We start from the raw sequence: 18901 nt of genomic DNA on the forward strand, positions 1-18901 counted from the left end.
AAGTGCAGCCTGAACAATGTCTTGCACAGCTGCAACACTCAGTATCTCAGCCAAAGAAAACAAGCATTTCAAATGCCTTCTTTACTATCTTATCCAACTGTTTCCATTTCCATTTTCAGGGAGCTATGAACTTGCATGCCTAGTTCCCTATCATGTTCTGTTAGCACTGGATGCCCCAAAATGCATTGCCTGACACTTGACTAGATTAAATTTCATCTGCCACTGTTCTGTCAACTTCCAATTGGTCTAAGCTTCTCTGCATCCTTTCTCAACCTTCTTCGTTGTCTACTACACAACTAATTTCTGCATCATCAGCAAACTTACTAATCAATTGGCATTCTTATTAAAAGTAACTTTTATGCGTGACAATGATCCTAGCACAGATCTCAGTGGTATACCACTTGACCACTACTCTCCACCTATCAACAAACCAATTTTAGATCCATTTTGCCAACATACCATGAATCTCTGGTGCTTTCACTTTCTGGACCAGCTCAAGTCCATATAAACCACAGCTACTGCCCGGTCTTAAATTTTCAGTTTGCTCCTCAAAAGCAAAATACAGCTTTGCAAAACATGAATTCTCTTACACAAAACTATATTGACCTGTCCACAAAGCACTGGCTGCTTTTCCAGCAAAACACAAATCCTGTGAAAGGATTTTCCAATACTGTAATCCCCTTACCATTGATGCGTGACCTCCAGCTTCAAGGTTTATCCCAACTGTCCTTTTTGAATACAAGAACATTAGCTACCATCTGGTCTTCTGATACCTCATCTATAGCTATTGAAGATGCAAGAACCTCCGTTACAGCTACAGCAATCTCAGTTTCAAAGCATCTTGTGATAGATGCCATTAGATGCTGGGTTTTTAAATCCACATTGTATTAATATCTCTAACATTTCCTCCACTCTGAGACAGATATGTTTCAGAATATCAGGATACTCTTCCCTTAACTTTCCAGGATCCATACCCCTCTCACATCAATGGCCAGTATTCATTTAGAATCCCACGGCTATATAATATATTTATTTATTTATTTCTCTGTTTGTCACTGAAGGAATCTTCTTTCTCTGGATACCCTCCAGAGAAAGGTATGAGATTCCTCCAAATATTGATTGCCAAGATCATTTCAGGTCAGTTTTTTTTTACATTCTAATTTCTTTAAGTTCTTTGCTCTCATGTTTTGAAATTGTCAGGAAAAAAAAATACCCCATCGACAAAACATTTCCTTACTTACCTTTTCTTGTAAGGCACTCATATACAAGTCAACATTTCCAAAGTACAGGGAGGAATTTGATTGAAATATTTTTATGCCAGGAACTTCCTGCACCTAGAATATAAAGATTTTGCATTCCAATAAAGATTATGAAAGTGTTATGCAAAACAGTACTTGCATTTTACTTTACAATTCATCTAAAGAGAAGCAATTAAAATATTTAGTTCTCACCTCCTCATAAGCTTCTACGTCCCAGTAAATATCTGTATTAGGTATCTGGCCAAGAATTCTGTATTTAGCACTGCAGAAGGAATTTGGATTTACTGTTACGTCAATTGAAAAAGTATTCAAACCTCATTTTGTTTGGTTTGTTACTATTTGCAACATACATCATTCAAAACACGATTCCTAAATGAATGATCAAATAAACTCCAGCAGTTGGTAATATGTCCAATAGTTCAGGCAGTATACTGTGTATGGAAAATGAGAGTTAGTGCTTCAAGTTGAACACCCTCCATCAGAACTACCAATACCAGCTCTGACAAAGGGTCTTCAATGTGAGACATTAACTCTCCTCTTTCTGCAGATGGTGCCTGACCTGCTAGGTGTCTCCAGCAGTTAGTTTTTACAATTCCTAAAATCCTGTTAACATATCACATCTCAACAAAGAAAACTGTTGCAACTTGTACTTCAAAAATAACTTTAATTTAATTAAGCACTCCATAGTGAACAGATGCTTTAACAAAACCTGACACTGGGTGTCGTAAAGACAGGCGGTGTTGCTATGTATTTATGTTGTCAATTTTGCTGATAGAGATTGCAGGTTTGGGTAGTGCTAAGTTACCAGGGTGTATTACTGTAGTGTATTGTGTGGGTGGTATACAGACCTGCCAAACAGAAGAATAAATAAATGTGCGTTTACGGTGATGGATGGGCTACTAAATCAACCTGGCTGCTTTGCTCTACATTAAGCTGCATTCAACCAAGCATATGGAGAATATTCCATAACACTCCTGATTTGTGCTTTTTGATAGTGTGCTTGGGGAGTCACAGAATTTGACTATCTTGGTAGACACAGAATTTAAATAGCCACTGTAAGATATTAATCCTGAGAATTTCAATGATGGCAAAGCAATTGAACATCAAGGATAGGTAGTTTACATCTCAAGACGGTCATTGCCCTGAACGCAAACAGGTAGTAATGCTGATGTTACATATCAATCGATGCCTGAATGTTGCCACAATCCTGCTGTATGTAGCTTGCTTGATTTGAAAAAGTGAAAAAGATATTGAATATGGTATAGTCATTAGCTAACATACCCAGCTTGATGAAATAATGGAAGACAAGTCATTGAAGGAGCTTAAGATGGTTGGGCCTAGGACACTATCCTGAGAACATCCTGCAATGATGTCTTAGCACTGGGATGAAGAGATTCCATCCACAACCATTTTCCTTTGTGCAATATTTGACTCAAGAGCAGCCTTTCTCAACCTTTTTGCCCAGGAGGGACCCTTGAAATAATTTTCAGGTTTCAGAGAACCGCTGCGTAAAAATTATTATATCTACAGCTCACCAATTAGTGTGATCAGTAAGTTGTAGATATAATAATCCAAAAATAATTGTCAATGCTCTTGAGTAGAGAATGAATTTTTAGCTTACCTTTCTTGAAATTAATCTCTTTCTTTCCCCTTCATAAATTTTAGAAACTCATAAGGCAAACTTAATACATTTCTCAATTCAGGGGCAAACTTGAGATAAGCACACACGGATTTCATCTTCAACTGAAATGAGATGATTTCTATTCTTGCTCTTGATGCTTGTTAAACAAGAAAAAGCTTGCTCACAAATGCAAAAAGTTGAAATCTGCAGCAAAATGTTCATTGCTTTCCTATGAATGGCTGGATACTCTTCTTTCACAGAAATCCAGAACTTGTCCAGGGGCAGGTCAGTAAATCTCATCTTGAGTGCTCGATCAGAGGATAGCTCACAAAGTTCTTCCTCTTCTCTCAAGTTCTCAGGCTAAGCAGAAAATTCAGAGAAAGGGCTCCTCATCCAGTCATACACTTGTGTTGAAAGGGAGGATAAGTGCTGTTCAATTTTGTTCTGTGGTTTTCAATAAGACTTGAGACTTTCTGATATCATCATTCCTCACTCTCAAGCCCAAGCAGCAGTGGAAATATTTCAAGATTTCCTTTTGCAACATGACTACGCACAATGGAATAGAACAACTTGGATCACCAGTCTATGTAAAATCCATTGGATAAATGTAAAGACGGACTTCGTGTCCGTTGTTGCACTAGTGCAGTGAATTGACTCAGAAGATAGTAATTCTTCATCATTAACTTTATCAGAGTTATCCATTGGCCTAGCTGTAGAATCCTCCTCTTCAAAAATCGCCACTTTGGACAATCTTCAGAATAAAAATTTGCCTCCAATTTTCTACTACACCAGTAGAGTTTGTTCGCTCCTACAAGACAGTCGGCGGCGTCTCAGGGGAAATTGGGGGAGGTAATTCGGGAGTGAGAGGCAGACATCACAGTCCCAAGCTGGGTGAGTCCATTCAATGCTTGGAAAACACACTTCACACTCAGCCTACCGTCCTCCCCTCCATGCAATTCAGATCACCAATTATCAACAGCCCCCACCCCACCCCCATCTTGCGTCAAAAACTGAGAATGGACTCAACCAAATAAACATGGTCCTACTGCACACTGCCATACTGAGCTTAGACTGCTAACAGGCTACTCAGCCACAGCAAATGCTAGCATCGCGCATTGCGTGAAGTTCAAAAAAACTGCCTTTTTTTAAAAAGCATGGTCTCTTGTGGAACCCTGAGTGACCTCTCACAGAACCCTGGTTGAGAAACCCTGCTTTAGAGAGTCTCTATATGTACTCAAGAGAAATGCAAAATGTTAGACAACTTTTTTCACTGCACAGTCGCGGAGAATTTGTTACTAGCTTGTCAAGTGATACTCATTCAGCAAGTACTTTCGGGTAACTGGGGTTGAACCAGTTAAAACTGGCCAGAATTCACATTAAAATGGAGGTTGATTTCAACTTATAAAAATTCTGATCCATGTGGTCTAACGAACCAGTACGGTCATCATATTAACAATGAGGGGGATGTTGCCCATTTCTTCTCTGAGTTAATCTAGGGAGTTTTACCACCATGCTATCCAGGGATTAGGAAGTATCTTGTACTGATGCACACTATACCCAAGATAGATTAGACCACATGCCTTTTTTAACCTGATGTTTTCATATCATGATTGGACACCCTGGAATTTTATTCTATCCAGCAATGAAAAATACATCGGGAGATGCAAGAAACTGCAGATGCTGGAATCTGTAGCAAAAAAAAAAAGAAAGTGCTGAAAGAGCTCAACAGGTCAAGCAGCATATGTGGGAGAAAAATGGTCAATATTTTGGGCTGAAACCCTGCATCAGGACAATTCTTTTATCACCAAAGGCCATTTGACCTGCTGAGTTCTTGTAGTAGTGTGTTTTATTTTAAAAAGGGACTACATCTACTGTCAATGCAATATTTAATGGTTCTAAAGAACTATAGTAATTTTTCAATATTTATAGGCTATTTGAATAATCAGTGACAGTGCCTAAATTAAGTGACCACGTACTAATACTGAAAGGAAATCTGAACTAAATGTTGCACAAAAATACACATTTTAAAAAGTAAACAACAGTTTGGTGATTAAACAAAAAGATCTTTATATCTAACCTTTGTGTTCTAAAAACAACTCCATAAATGGCAAATCCCACTGCAACCATGAGTCCATAGTCCAGTCCCAAAAGAAGAGAGGCCAAAAATGATACAGACCACAATGCCTAGATGAGAAAGGGTTATAAATCAGTACAAAAATTACACCACACTTGACATGTATTTTCAGTGTAAAGATATTTTACACTAGGGACAAGAGAAAAAGGGATACAAGTCTCCATGCTACACTGAGGTTAGACATATGGACCAGGAAGATTTGTACACCCAGGACTGAGCACTTTCAGACCGACAGGGAGTGAAACCCAAACTGCTTCCACACCCCTTGCTTTGCAGTCTTGCCTGAGTGTTGACTGCAAAGAGCACGGACTGGGAATAACAAGCAGTATTAACTTCCTATATACAAAAGGAAATACATTTAGCATATGTTGAAATTAAGAATGTACATTCAATTAGAATATTTGAGCCTGTCAGTTCAGAATTACTTTTGTTAACATTATACACAAAATACTTATTGTCTACACAATATCAAGCAGGCTGTACTATTTGAACAAAGATTCTACCCTTGCATTACGTTAAATATCATGTGGCGAATACCAAAATGCTATGCCATGCCTTAATTACTGTATCTCCATTTCCACTGAAAACACAACAGTCATTGAACTCACGTCTTATACTTTCATGGAACTGCAGTATTTGCAGCTACTACTCATGAACTTGGCAGATAAATGGATTTAGAACCTCTTTTTGAACTGGAATAGCAAATGTGATCCTTTTAAAATTGAAGTCCGTTTATACTGCAGCCAAAGAATAGGAATAGGACATTTGGTCCCTTGAGCCTCCTTTGCCATTCAGCTAGATGTCAGCTCTTCTTTTACCACAATACCATTTTCCCACCTCATTTCTAACATTGCTCAACGTGTTTAGTATCTCATGTGAATGTAATTAATAACCAAGCTCCACAACACAAGGGAAGAAAATTCCACATATGATTGCAAGAAAAAGTTTGTCAATCCTTTGCAATTACCTGGTTTTTTTGCATTAATTACACATAAAATGTGGTCTGGTCTTCATCTAAGTCACAATAATAGACAAACACAATCTGCCTAAACTAATGTTACGTACCCCGTAACTGGGTTGCCAAACCAGCAGAAATGGATCACTCAGTTGGAGTCTGGAGTACTAGAACTAAGAAAGTTTTATTAAAGAAACAAGCAACACAGTAATCGAAAGGATAATAAATGCAACAATTCAACAATGATAACCACACATGTGCACAGAATTAAGATAACAGCATCAATCAAGCTCTATCGTTGTCTAGGGGTAAATGACCAATTTCAAAATGACTCAAAGTTCAGTCCAGTTTGTAGTTCAGTTCGCAGTAATCGTTGCCATGGCGATGGACAAGGTGGGGGAAGAGAGACAGAATAGGAACAACTGATCATTCAGAACACTGCTTCACTCACAGACCAGCGGGATGGCTCACAGACCAGCGAGATGGCTCACAAACAGCTTTTGGGCAGGTCCTTGGTGATGTCACCTGAGGTCACCGACTATGACCCCTCCTCCAGATGCGGTCGATCCTCTGCAGTGAACCCGGCACCCAGGCAAGGGCGGACACACACCGGGTTCCCGCTGATCGTACCTTTCCACCCTTGTCGTTGTCCGGTACTTCTCACCCACTCATGAGAAGCGCACCGCTTCCAGGGTCTCGTTACCTCGGGTGGCGTGTGTGTCTGTCTTAGCGAACCTGTCCCTTTTTATCCCCCTGCTGGGGTATCGCCTGTCCATCACTTCAAACAGTTCAGGGTTCAAAGGGGGGAGCCGCTCCAGACAGCTCTTCCTCCCACATCCCTTCATTACACATCTCCAGACGCTGCTCCATTGTTCCTTATCTCTCCTTCCCCTGAGGGCAGGTGGCAGACCAACTGCTGATGCCACTGATGCTAGCCCAGGCCAGCAAACATCTTAATTTTATGTGTATTCTCGTAACACTTCCCCCCTTTAAGGATTTTTACCGGGAGGTAAAAATTACAAACATGACTACATTATCTGATACATACACAATATACATCTTTAACAGTTATTTAGCTAATACAGAGAATTTGAAGCTGTCAACACCTTGACAGACAGTCATCACATTTTCTGTTCCTTTTACACGTGTTATTAATAATCCCTTAGACCAGGCTCCAACTCAGCAAACTTCATAGTGGCCAAAAACACTGATGAATTGCGACCAATGTAACCTCTCATTTGGTTTTGTCCCGGACCACAATAACAAGGGTCGTCCCATTCCGACTCAGTTTTCTCTCGCAAGGGCTTAGTAGGAGGGGGACGGGTATTGACCGCAGAGTTATTGCAAAACTTCCTGCAGTACCCCACCATCTCCAAAAGCCTTCTGAGGGCCCTCTTGTCTGTCGGGGTTGGGAGGTCAGCGATAGCCTGCACTGTAGCTTGCATCACTGCCAGCTGCCCCTGTGTCACCACAATTCCCAGGTAAGTGACCTTCGTGTGGCCGAATTCATTTTTTCCAAGGCTCACTATCACGCTGGCTTCAGACAGCCGTATTAAATTGCCAATACACACCTCTGTGTTCATCAGCCCTTTAGTCACTGAATTACTCGAAAAATGTGGGTGTTGTTTGCTTGGCTGCCCTATTGTAACCACAATCACCCAACGTCCCAGTTCTTTGCATTTCCTCGGGACAATCAAACACATAGGTGCGAGTCGTTTAATTACTCCTTCGGGGATTAAGGGAGAGACCTTATCAGTAGACCTGGCCAAAAGAATAGCCTTCTCCCATCTGACCGATCCCATCCTAATCTTTTCAAAATGGTTTTTTCCTCTTAGCAGGGGGCCCCTAGCTTCATTGATTTCCACGCTAACACCGACTAGGTTTGTTAGCATATCAAAAGCCGGTGACCGTCTCAGTTCGCGTCGGTCATGATCAATAACATTCTTCCCCCTGGGCAGCCGGTAAATCTCTTTCATGATTCCACCAACTGTTTCCCCCAGCACCGCAAAATGTCCACCGGGGGGTACCTCGTGGGCCATGTTAAAAACCTCATCCCCGTAACTCTTTTGCACCACCCCCCACTCCTCATCTGCGGATGCTGTACTTGATTTCCCTTTCTTCCTTAGCACTTCCTCATCCGCACAATAGCTTGTCAAGGCTGTGTCAGAGAGAGCGGTCTCGGCAAAAACCATCAGCCCCTCGTCTCGCTCCTGCGTCTGCACAAATTCTTTCCTGGCTACTGCTACGTCCGTCCCAGCTCCCTCACTACCTCTTATCTCACTACACCCTGTCTCATACAAGGTTGGCAGAAATGTTTCAGCCAAATTCACCATCGCGGGCGGGGCCTCCATGCTGGCAGGCTGACCCGTCAATCTCACGACTGGGAACACGATCCCTCCGGCGATGTCATTACCGAGCAAGACTTCCACGTCTTTCATCGGTAATTCGGACCTCACCCCAATCGTGACTAGTCCAGAGACCAGGTTGCTCTGTAAATGTATCTGGTGCAAAGGGACTGACTCTGTCCCTTCCCCAACACCTTTGACCTCTACCTCCCCAGTCTGGGTCTCTGAGCTAAACTCTAATACACTCTTCAGTATTAGTGACTGACACGCTCCCGTGTCTCTCCAGATCCGCACTGGAACTGGTTTTAACCTCTCCTTCACTGACACCAGTCCGGCCGAGATAAACCTCTCGCGCCCTTCCTGGACTTTTTCAGACCTGTCCTTCCCTAGCGGTTCGCTTAACAGCTCAATACAGCCATTCAAAATTTCCGCTTTTCCTTTCCCCGTCTCCTTCCTTGGGGCAAAGCACCTGGACGCAAAGTGTCCGACTTTCCCACAATTATAACAGACGACTCCAGGAGACTTCCTACCAGACTGCTCCCGGTCTACCTTATCCTTTTCACTAGTCCCCGGCTTACTTTCTGACTTTTCCGGTGGACTCCCCCCGCCGTCCTGACTACCCTTCTGGTAGCCTTTACTCGGGGCAACCTTCATTTTATGCGTCAACGCATACTCATCCGCTAACTTAGCAGTTGCGGCTAACGTGGCTGCCTCTTTCTCATCGAGGTAGGGTCTCATACCCTCAGGGACACAACCTTTAAACTGCTCAATCAGAATCAGCTGCAGCAGTCTGTCATAATCCCCCTCTACCCCTTTCGAGGCGCACCAACGCTCACAATATGTTTGCATCTCGCGAGCAAACTCCAAATACGTGCGGTCCCACCGCTTCCTCGCATTCCGAAACCTCTGCCGGTATGCCTCCGGGACCAACTCATAAATCCTGAGGATGGCCTCCTTCACCACCTCATACTTCTGGGCATCTTCCGGGGATAAAGCGGAGTAAGCTTGTTGGGCCTTCCCTTTCAGTACACTCTGAAGTAAAACAACCCACTTATCCCTCGGCCAGTCCTGACTTATGGCCACTTTTTCGAAATGGAGAAAGTACCGATCCACATCGGTATCGTCAAATGGGGGAACCAGCCTAACCTCCTGGGTCGCCCGGAACCCTCCACCTTGGTTCGGCACGAGCCCCTGCTCGGCCCTTATCTTTAACTTCTCCAGCTCAAATTCCCTTTCCCTCTGTTTCTCCTCTCTCTCCAACTGTCTGTCCCTCTCTTTCTCTTCTCTCTCCATCTGTCTGTCCCTCTCTTTCTCTTCTCTCTCCAACTGTCTTTCTCTCTCTTGCCTTTCTACCTCTTTCTCTCTCTCCCGCCTTTCTAACTCTCTCTCTTTCTCCTGCCTTTCTAACTCTCTCTCTTTCTCCTGCCTTTCTAACTCTCTCTCTTTCTCCTGCCTTTCTAACTCTCTCTCTTTCTCCTGCCTTTCTAACTGCCGTACCCGGAACTCGTGCTCGAGTCTCAGTTTTTCAAGCTGTACCTGTACCGCGTCTCCAGCAGGTTTTTCAATAGACACCTCCCCCAGCTCACCTTGGGGAAACACACCTTTAGATACATAGTGCTCTACAATAGCTCTGTTTATCTCCTCTCTCCTCATTGTCAACTTCACCTTAGCAAGATTCACCCGTTTTGCCACAGCTATCAATTCCGATTTCCTGGCATCCTCTAATGCCTCCAAGGTCGGCGCCTTTATAAATTCCTCAACCTCCATTTCTGCTGTTTGTCTTTTCTTTCTTTCGGGAATTTTAACCCAATCAATTTACTCCGTCCCAAATTTAGCGTTCAAAATCGCGGACGAGAACCCCACTTATGTTACGTACCCCGTAACTGGGTTGCCAAACCAGCAGAAATGGATCACTCAGTTGGAGTCTGGAGTACTAGAACTAAGAAAGTTTTATTAAAGAAACAAGCAACACAGTAATCGAAAGGATAATAAATGCAACAATTCAACAATGATAACCACACATGTGCACAGAATTAAGATAACAGCATCAATCAAGCTCTATCGTTGTCTAGGGGTAAATGACCAATTTCAAAATGACTCAAAGTTCAGTCCAGTTTGTAGTTCAGTTCGCAGTAATCGTTGCCATGGCGATGGACAAGGTGGGGGAAGAGAGACAGAATAGGAACAACTGATCATTCAGAACACTGCTTCACTCACAGACCAGCGGGATGGCTCACAGACCAGCGAGATGGCTCACAAACAGCTTTTGGGCAGGTCCTTGGTGATGTCACCTGAGGTCACCGACTGTGACCCCTCCTCCAGATGCGGTCGATCCTCTGCAGTGAACCCGGCACCCAGGCAAGGGCGGACACACACCGGGTTCCCGCTGATCGTACCTTTCCACCCTTGTCGTTGTCCGGTACTTCTCACCCACTCATGAGAAGCGCACCGCTTCCAGGGTCTCGTTACCTCGGGTGGCGTGTGTGTCTGTCTTAGCGAACCTGTCCCTTTTTATCCCCCTGCTGGGGTATCGCCTGTCCATCACTTCAAACAGTTCAGGGTTCAAAGGGGGGAGCCGCTCCAGACAGCTCTTCCTCCCACATCCCTTCATTACACATCTCCAGACGCTGCTCCATTGTTCCTTATCTCTCCTTCCCCTGAGGGCAGGTGGCAGACCAACTGCTGATGCCACTGATGCTAGCCCAGGCCAGCAAACATCTTAATTTTATGTGTATTCTCGTAACACTAATAACACAAACTTCTCATCAATACTGAGTACACCCATTTAAACAATCACAGCCTAGGTTCCAAAAAGTATGTGAACCCCTGGGGTAATGCCTTAAAAAAAGCATTTGGAGCTGGGTGTTCCAATCAATGAGATGAGATTGGAGGTGTGGGTTGTAGAGGTGCCCTGCCCTATAAAAAGACAGAGTCAGGTTACTGATAGAGCCTGCTCTTCACAAGAAAGATCTGTTTATATGCACCATGCCCCAATCAAAACAACTTCCACAGCACCTTGGAAGAATTGTAGATGCATGAAGCTGGAAAAAGCTACACAAGCATTTCTAAACACCCAACAGCTGTTCACCAGTCCACAGCAAGAGAAATTCAGTGGTGTTGCTACTCTCCCTAGGAGTGGGCATCCTGCAAAGATCACACCATGAGCACAACATGCAAAGCTGAAGGTGAAAAAAAAACCCAAGGGTGACAGCAAAAGACTTGCAGAAATCGCTAGAACTTGCTAAAATCTCTGTCATGTGTCCTCTATAAGAAAAACACTGAACAAGAATGGTGTTCATGGAAGGACACCACAAAGGAAACCACTGCTCTCCAAAACAAAAACATTGCTGCTCATCTCAAGTTTGCAAAAGACCTCCTGGATGTTTCATAATACTTTTGTGACAATGTTCTGTGGATAGATGAGACAGAAGTTGAACTTTATGGTAGAAATGCACACGGCTATGTTTGGAAGATAAAGGACATTGCACATCAACACCAAAACCTCATTCCAATTGTGAAGCATTGTGGAAGAGGCATCACAGTTTGGGTCTGCTTTGTTTCCTCAGGGCCTGGACAGCTTGCAATTGTTGAGGGAATAATGAATTCAAAATGATATCAAGACAAAGGATCTAGTGCTTACACATCATTTATGACAAGTAAACTCTTCATGGGCTTCCAGCCAGGTACAGGTATCGATTTTAACCAATGTTTTGATGACAAAATCTGCCATCTCCAGTGATGATGCCTGCGCATGTCTAGTCCAGTGGTATTTATACCCCAGTCGTCAGCCTTCCTGATTGGATGAGGGCTAATCTATCAGGTTTCTGCTGTCCTACCTTGTTTACAATCGAATTCCAGTTCTTACTTGGAGTGAGAACTTGAACTTCGTTAAAATTCTTTTCCTCTAGTTTTATTTCAATGGCTTCCTTAACCAGGCGGTCCCAAAAGCCACAGGCACAGCACAGTAGTTTTGTGCCATCACAGTCAATCCTACGGCCATTGCGAATGCAATGTCCTGCCACCACCGATTTCTCTGGGTAACTCAAACAGATACACCTCCTGAGCTCAACGTCACGGGTTTCCACTGTGCTGAGTCAAGCTGCTCTGCATTCACTGGGAATCCTGTGAATGCTAGCCATCCTGAGAACCAGGTCATCTTTGACCAGCATAAGCTGTGATTTAAACAACCTTGCTGGTTTGTGGATGGTAATAATTCATTGTTTCTTCAGGATTCTGGTGATCCTTCCAGAAACCATAGAAATGTAGGGAAGACAAGCGGTAGCGATGGGTTCCTCTTCGTTGTTAGGTTTCCTGGTTTTCCCATCGGCCCTTTTAAGGCACTCCAACAGTTCCATGATCATCTCAAAAGCATGCATTCAATTTATGATGGAGGTGGAGATTGCCTCCTGTTCCTGGACATTCTAATACAATGGAAACTGGACAGTAGCCTCGGACATGGAGTTTAACAGAAACCCACTCACATGGACTTGCACCTCAACAAAAACAGAGTAGTTCTTTCTACTTTGATTGACTGTGCAAAAACTATTTCGGATCTGGAGAGTCTCCATGAGGAATTAAGATGATTACACACGACATCTTACAGAATGGTTACAAGGTGAAGGAAATCAATCGGGCCCTTAAAAAGGGCTGATGGAAAAATCAGGAAACCTAACAAAGGGGAGGAACCAGTTGCTACTGTCTGTCTTCCCTATATTTCCACAGTTTCTGGAAGGATCACCAGGGTCCTGAAGGAATACTGGATTAATACAGGAGAATGTCAGGGTAACAGTCCGTCACCTGAAGCTTAACATAAGTAGATGATGCAACAAGACAAAGATCTGAAACAACAGTAAATCAACAACAGAACACTTTAAAAAGAAGAAAATTCGTGTTTTGGAATGGCCAAATCAGAGCCAAGAGATTAACCCAGTTGAGATGCTGCGGTTTGACCCAAAAAGGGCTGTTCATGCAAGGTATCCCAGAAATATTGATGAACTAAAAGTCTTTGCATCTATTTGTTTCTCAGCAAGTTTATGTGCATTTATTTGTATGGAGGAATAGTCTAAAATTCTTCGCCATTTTGCAAATCTGATCAGCAGCTACAATAAACACTTGATACAGGTTATTGTTGCAAAAGGATGTCCTACCTGTTATTAAATGCAAGGGTTCATGTACTTTTTCCAGCCTGGACTGTGAATGATTAAACAATGTGTTCAAAAAAGACATGAAAAATGGAATTGTTCGTGTGTTATTTGGTTAGGTGGATTGTGTTGGTCTATTATTGCGACTCAGATGAAGATCAGGCCACATTTTATGAATTAATGCAGAAATCCAGGTATCTTCAAAGGGTTCAAACTTTGTCTTGCAACTGTACTCCCCATCGTTAGTGAAGATATTCCTTCTCTTAAATAGCCTATCACTTATTTTGAAGCTTTGACTCCTACACTCCACTGCAAGAAATATCCTCCCCTCTACCATGAATTTTACATAGAAACATAGAAAACCTACAGCAAACTACAGGCTCTTCGGCCCACAAAGCTGTGCTGGACATGTCCCTGCCCTAGAACTACCTAGGCTTTGCCCATTGCCCTCTATTTTTCTAAGCTCCATGTAGCCATCCAGGAGACTATTGTTTCCGCCTCCACCACCACTGCCAGCAGCCCATTCCACGCACTCACCACTCTCTGTGTAAAAAAACTTACCCCTGACATCTCCCTCTGTGACTCCTTCCAAGCACCTTAAAACTGTGCCCTCTCGTGCTAGCCATTTCAGCCCTGAGGAAAAGCCTCTGACTATTCTCACGATCAATGCCTCTCATCATCTTGTACACCTTTATCAGGTCACCTCTCATCCTCCGTCGTTCCAAGGAGAAAAGGCCCAGTTCACTCGACCTATTCGCATAAGGCATGCTCCCCAATCCAGGCAACATCCTTGTAAATCTCCTCTGCACCCTTTCTATAGTTTCCGCGTCCTTCCTGTAGTGAGGCGACCAGAATTGAGCACAATACTCCAAAGTGAGGTCTGACCAGGGTCCTATATAGCTGCAATATCACCTGTCAGCTCTTAAACTCAATCCCATGATTGATGAAGGACAATGCACCGTACACCTTCTTAAACACAAAGTCAAGCTGCTGCGCAGCAGCTTTGAGGGTCCTATGGACTCAGACCCCAAGATCCCTCTGATCCTCCACACTGCCAAGAGTCTTACCATTAATACTATATTCTGCCATCATATTTGACCTACCAAAATGAACCACCTCACACTTATCTGGGTTGAACTCCATCAGCCAGTTCCCAGCCCAGTTTTGCATCCTATCAATATCCTGTTGTAACCTCTGACAGCCCTCCACGCTATCCACAACACCCCGAACCTTCGTGTCATTAGCAAGTTTACTAACCCATGCCTCCACTTCCTCATCCAGGTCACTTACAAAAAAAAATCACAAAGAGTAGGGGTCCTAGAACAGATCCCTGAGGCACACCACAGGTCACCGACCTCCATGCAGAATATGACCCGTCTACAAATAATATGTGACTTATTTGTACACATCACCTCCAGCAAAATCAATGCTTTTAATGTATTTAGTTATTATTATCATTTTCAGATTTGATGTCCTGCAATATTGTTCATGACCAATCACTTGTGTTTTCTAGCAAATGAAAACAAAATTCTCCATATTACGTCTTGATTATTACAACATACCTACAGTCTACACATATTGAGAGTACTTACAAGTTCATGTCTGCTTGTTCGCCAGAGTAAAGGTATATCTGTAACCTGTTTAAATATTCCTTTCAGGTTCACCATCACAATGGCCGCCAACACAGTCTACAAGAAATCATTTTGAATTTTCAAAAAAGAATATGAGTGCTGCGAGTTGGTTTATAAAAACAATCACTAATTGCATCATTTTTAAAAAATTTCATGCAATGATTTTTATATAATAAAAAAGTTGAAGTGTGCAAGGTAAGACTTTAAATTTGTTAAATTTCATTATGATAACAAAAACGCAGCTGTCCCCTTAAGACATCAAGTTTTACTTACCCATCATATCTGGTCTTGATGTAGATCTACTAATGGTCCAACAATATCTCTACTTTAAAATTCTCAACATGGTTTTAAAATTGCTCAAAGCCTCACCTCCAGTATGCATAACATTCTCCAGTTCTACAACCCACCAGAATTCTGCCCTTCTTCAACCTCTGACGTCTTCCACATACCCAAAGTTGCTCCAATTGGCAAGTATGCCTTCTACAATGCAAATGTTAAACTCTGAACCTCTCCACATCTTTGCTCACTATCTTAAATGACATAAAATTTGTTGTTTTGTGGCAGTAGGACAATGCAGAGACATAAAATTACTATAAATTACAAAATATGTAAGTAGTGCAAAAAAAAAAGGCATAATAAGGTAGTGTTCGTGGACCATTCAGATGGAGGAAAAGAGGCTATTCCTGAATTGTTCATTGTGGGTCTTTGGTCTCCTGTATCACCTCCCTGACAGTGGTAACTATTAGGGAGTACTATGGAGTTACATATGTAAATACAACAGATATTAATTCAAACAAGAACCAGTCTTCAGTTCTTAACACAAATTGCAAACAGTGAACTGAAATTAAAAACACACTTTGCAAATAAACAATATTGTCTATAAGAGATATGGTTTGCAAAATGTTGACTACGATACATTTGCATATGCATCAGCAAACGTTAAGAGGGAAGAAGTTGTTACCCAGTCTGGCAGTCCTAATCCTGATGCTTTTGCATCTCCTTCCTAATGGTAGTGGGTCAAAGAGATTGTGGTAAGGATCCTCAATACTTTGGGCCCCATGCCTGCAACACTCCTGATAAATGTCACCAATAGGGGTGAGGGAGACCCCGATTATTGGTTTTTTACTATCCTCTGTAGGGTCTTGCGATCTGATGCTTGTAGCTTCTGTACCACACAATGATGCAGCCAGACAGGACACTCGATGGTGCTCCTGTAGAAAGTTGTTAGAATGGGGGTGGGGAGCCTTGCACACCTCAATCTCCTCAGAAAAAGTATAGATGCTGTGCCTTCTGGACTAGTGAGGTGTTATGGGTCCAGGTTAGATCGTCCGTTATGTACACATCAAAGAACTTTGTATTCTTCACTCTCTCCAAGGCAGAGCCATTGATGTGCAATGGAGAGTGGTCAACTTGTGCCTTCCTAAATCCACAATCAATTCCTTGGTGATAGTGACATTGAACTTGAGGTTGTTGTTGCAACACCACTCAACAAGCTGATCCATCTCACTCCTGAATGCCTTCCTGTTGCCATCTGTGAATTTCTAAATGGCATTTGGGCTGTACTCTGTCACACAATCATGACAGAAAAGAGTAGAGGGGTAGAGCTAAGCACACATCCTTGAAGTGTGGCTGTATTGATTGTCAATGAAGAGGAGATGTTATTATCCATCCTGACCACAGTGGTCTCCCATTGAAGTTGAGGAAACAGTTGAAGAAGGTACAGAGGCCCAGATTTACAAGCTTGATGATTGATACCCAGGGAACAACTGTATTGAACACTAGGTGTAATTGATAACCAGCAGCCTGACACACATTTTGCTGTTCTCTAGGTCCAACAACCAGAGTGAAGAGCCAATGAGATTATTCCTGCTGGAGATCTGTTGTGGCAGTGGGGTTAGATTCTTGCTCCAGGGAGGAATTAATTCTAGCCATAATCAACTTCCCAAAACACAATTTCAGTAGATATGAGTGCCAGCAGTCGGCAGTCGACAGTCGGTAAGGCAGCTCACCCTGCTTTTCTTGGGCACCGGAATGACTACTCCTGTTTTGAAGCAGATGAAAGCCTCAGACTGAAGTTGAAGATGTCCTTGAACACTTCAGCCATTTGTTCAGCACAGGTTTTCAGTACCCACCCTGGTACACTATCAGGTCCAATGCCTCGCAAGTGTTTTCCCTCTTGAAGGATTTCAGACATTGGCATCCAAGACAGATTACATGATCACCTGATGTTGTGGGAATTCATCTTTTCAAGAGTGCATAAAAGGCACTGAGCTCAGAGGGGAGTGAAGCATTATTGCCCTTTATGCTGTTAAGTTTCACGTCATAGGAAGTACTGGCATGCAATGCCTGCCAGTGTTTTATACCCAGTCAGGTGCTAAAATTGGACCTGGAGCAAATGGTACCTAGACTTTAAAAGAAACTCTTCCCGTGGTAAACACAAATGAACTCTAAAACTCTGTCATGGAGTTGAGGGAAAATATGTGGAAGACGACACTATGTGCAGGCAATTCCTCTCTTTCCAATGAAATTTCCTGCCCTGAATGAGATCCATGTCACAAGTGGCCCCAAACCATTGCATGGGGCACAATTATCTGATACTCTTCAGGTGTAGTCAGTGATTGAACAACCAATACCAAGAACAAGATATCAGAACCTTTAATTGATATCTTACTGTTGATCTCAATCAGGATAATGTACAGGTGTTCAAAAAAGATTTCAGGCTGTGTCCAAATCCCAACTGGCAAGGGAGGAAGTGTGCAGTACAATGCAGTAATCTCATTAAGTACATGATCGAAGCCAGGAAAACACATGATGCATTAATGCAAATTATATACCCAAATGCCTGAACCAACTTTCCAGTGGGAATGATTACACCAGAAATGATTGTTAGAGTTATTTTCCCCAGGTTAAATTACTATAATGCACAATTTGAAAATTAATACTAAGAACTCTAATTTCTGAGGTAATTCTCTTGTGGGACCATGAAGACCACTCCTATAACACAAATACTTAACGAAATGTACCTTTTGTTTTGTCCTTGGTACAAGGCTAATTCTGCAGTTGGGCACATAATCAAAATCTGATAAGTTAATATGCAAAAGGACCCAACTAGCTCTGGCTCAGTGACCTCCTTACTTAAAACTATAGTTGACAAGAAATTCAGTGGGAAAGTTTTCCATTCCACCTACAGTTTCCGTTTGATGAAGGGACCTCACATTCTCTACCTCAAGCACATATTGCAAAGGATATCGTCATATTCAGTGTGATGGTCCTTGCAATCCAAAAGTCCACCACCATTCAGTGCCAAAGATTACACATCAAGTGACATAACATGAAGAACATGTTAAGGCTAATGCATACAGTATATAGCGGTTTCTCAACATCCACAAGATGATTGCGGACTTTACGAAGGTGCAGACTCACCACTCCTCACTGCACACACACAGCTTCTCCATAGAGAGGGCAAGGAGCACCAAGTTTCTGGGAGTACACAGAACAGATGATTTCACCTGGTTCCTCAACAAGAAAGCACAGCAGCATCTCCAACTTCTGAGGAGATTGAGGTGAGCAAGTTAGTGAGGCAACCCACTTCTCCCCACCTGCCCCCTGCCCCCCCATTTCTAACCAATTTTTACAGGACTATCATCGCGAGAGTCCTGACCAGCTGCATCACTGTCCAGTACAGGAATTTTGCTAGGCATCTGGCGGCAAGACCCCACAAAAGATCAAGAGGACTGCTGAGAGGATCATTGGGATCTCTCTTCCACCCATCTGAGATATTTTCAAGAGCACTGTGTATGCAGGACTCTTAGCAC

The 18901-nt window shown here is 42.8% G+C and overlaps 1 protein-coding gene across 1 annotated transcript in view; it reads right to left on the reverse strand.

The window, feature by feature from the left end:
- slc26a5 (solute carrier family 26 member 5) overlaps nt 1-18901 on the reverse strand; it is an 83994-nt gene that overhangs the window by 15279 nt on the left and 49814 nt on the right. Inside the window, exons 12-15 of the mRNA XM_063072850.1 lie at nt 15048-15143; nt 4958-5064; nt 1452-1521; nt 1242-1334 (exon numbers count right to left, since the gene is read on the reverse strand). Coding sequence (XP_062928920.1) covers nt 1242-1334; nt 1452-1521; nt 4958-5064; nt 15048-15143 — 366 coding nt within the window. The remainder of the gene's footprint in view (nt 1-1241; nt 1335-1451; nt 1522-4957; nt 5065-15047; nt 15144-18901) is intronic.

Source organism: Mobula hypostoma, chromosome 20 (assembly GCF_963921235.1).
Source record: "Mobula hypostoma chromosome 20, sMobHyp1.1, whole genome shotgun sequence".
NCBI lineage: Eukaryota > Metazoa > Chordata > Chondrichthyes > Myliobatiformes > Myliobatidae > Mobula > Mobula hypostoma.